General features: G+C 37.0%; 1 protein-coding gene across 1 annotated transcript in view; it reads left to right on the plus strand.

The window, feature by feature from the left end:
- The first annotated feature begins 95 nt into the window (after positions 1-95).
- LOC125034549 (carbonic anhydrase-related protein 10-like) overlaps positions 96-2,500 on the plus strand; it is a 141,607-nt gene continuing 139,202 nt past the window's right edge. The window contains exons 1-2 of the mRNA XM_047626433.1: positions 96-155; positions 600-666. Of these exons, the coding sequence (XP_047482389.1) occupies positions 96-155; positions 600-666 (127 nt within the window). The remainder of the gene's footprint in view (positions 156-599; positions 667-2,500) is intronic.

A 2,500-nucleotide genomic window follows, 5' to 3' on the forward strand; every position in this document is an offset into this window, starting at 1 on the left:
CCACGCTCAAAGAAACAAACTACCCCACATACACAAAGTTATAGACACGAACACACGCGCACATACACATGTACACACATAAAATATTCGACGCAATGCAAATCCTGCGTCCGAAACATTTTGGTCTCTTCCAATCGGCTGTGGAATCGGCGCTGGTTTGGTCACACAGCGCCTAGTAGACGCTAGTCGGAGCGCGAAGCCGAGAGTCAGTATGTCTTCGGACAGTGACGAGAGAGGAAGAGCCACGCGCGCTGAGCCCGAGGCGGAGAGACAGAGACTTTGTCATGTTAGAGCGTGAGACCGTTTCACGAACATCGCTTTTCCTATGACACTCGGAGATATTTTGAGCTTTAGTAACAACCCCCCCCTTTTTTTCCTTCTCAAGCATAGGGGGTTTTTTAAAATTAGTTTTCAAAACCCTTTTTTCACTTTGGGTCAATTTAAAGGTTTATGATGATAAGATTAAGTTCGGAAGCCGAAAGTTGGTGACTTCGACACTTACTATGAGAAAGCTCAAGGGAAAGAAGGGAATGGATTGGTTGTTTCCAACTGATATTCAAATTAATTAAGGATTGGCCTTTAAGAACCCCGTTTTACAGAAGGGGGACCATGGGCCAAATCGGGATTGGGGGACAGCTTTTTTTCACCTTTTGTTGCTCATCAACGGTAAGGATTTAGCTTCTTACAGCTTTCTTTATTTGTCTTTCTACCTTGCTCTTGTATTTTTTCTTATCATTTTCACATCATTATGGTAACTGGCTTTATCTTCATTTTTATTATTGTTCTCATTAATACCTTTATTTTATTTTTTTTTATTTAAAATTTCCTAAAACCTTGAACCTTTCCCTTTTTCTTCTTAATACAAATATTATAATGATTTCTTTTATGAATTTCAATAACCTTTTGATAGCATTTGGGGCCGATAATAGTGACAAGAATTTCCATAACAAGTACTTGTAATAAAGTTACAATAGTATTAGAAGAATTGTTAAAAGGGAGAGTAATTTTTAAAAATTACTAAAGAGGATAGTAATATCAATTGTGGCTTGAATTATTACAACTAATGGGTTTTTTTTTTTTTGTTCTTAAATGCGTTTTTGGATAATAGCGCTTTTTTAATTACACGATTTAAAAGAAATTTTAAAGAACAACACTTTAATTCCAACAAAATAAGAAGTACCTTTAAGTGCCAAAATGTTTAGAACATGGGAAAAATTTAAAAACAATGAACGCAATCATTATCTTAATCATATTCTGAATTTTTTCATGACCATCCTAATATTTCTGTAACTTACTGAATGAATTCTTTTCATTTTAATTTATTTTGAGTAATGTTATCGTTTATGTTTGACTCTTTCAATCTGGTGCTAGTGAGGTCAGCAGATTTAGATGTATTTAGTGTTATAATAACAACAGCTGTTATTATTATTGATACATTATTATTAGTACTACGTTTTACCACTTGTGATTTGTTGTGTTTTTGTTTTTTGTTAGTGCTATTACCCTTGTTGGGCATGTTTGAGTTGGGCAGGTTATGGTTCTGCAGGTGGGTGTGTGAATTTGTTTCAGAGTTTTGATGATGTTATGGTTTGGAGGTGTGTTTTATTGGTAGTGGCTTTGTGTCGGTATGGTGTTTCTTTTATATGATTTTGGGGGTGTGGTCGTATGTGGGGGGGTTGTTGTGGCCTGAGGAATTTGCAGGGTGTGGTTGCTTTGTATTTTGATTTTTATTGACTCATTTGTTAATATCACAAGTTCCTCCTTCTCAATATTGTAATATATTTCTGGTGTTCTTCGGATTTTTAGTGGTGAGTATATAATTGTTTTTCCGTTTTTTCGGATATAGGAAAACTATGGCATACCTCCACACTCGTTAACTCGCACATGCTACAAGCACTTGCTCACGCTACGATATCGACTACCTATCCGTCTCGCTACACGATCACGAACTCGACTCACGCCTCATCTAATCTGTCATCTCTATGGGTGTGAGGGTGTTTGTGTCTGAGAGTGTGTGTGTAGTGGTGTGAGTGTGTGTGAGTGTGGGTGTGAGTGAGAGTTAGGGGAGTGTGTGCTGGTGTGTGTTTTTTTTATAAAGTATATATAATGGTGTGTGAGATGTTTGAAGGGAGTGTGTGATGTGTAGTAGAGAGAGTAGTTTGTGTGTGATCTGTGGGTGTGTGTGGTGTGTTTGTGGCTGGGGACAGATCTTTTATTATTTCTCATTCACACAAGCCTCACTCTTGGTGGTGGTTCAGTGTTATATAGTTTAGTGTGAGATATTTTCGAGTGTGAGTGTGATTGACGAGATAGAGTTGAGATTGGTTTGTAGAGTCAGAAAACACATATATCGGCTGATTGATTTGCTAAAGTTATTTACAACTCATTCACGATCAGTAAATAGATATGAGTTAAGAGCTTAACTCACATCACTCCAAACACTGACCATCAATCTCACAGTATCACTCACACACTCAATATGTGTTTAGTTTTGTTGTTA

Source organism: Penaeus chinensis, chromosome 2 (genome assembly GCF_019202785.1).
Source record: "Penaeus chinensis breed Huanghai No. 1 chromosome 2, ASM1920278v2, whole genome shotgun sequence".
Taxonomy (NCBI): domain Eukaryota; kingdom Metazoa; phylum Arthropoda; class Malacostraca; order Decapoda; family Penaeidae; genus Penaeus; species Penaeus chinensis.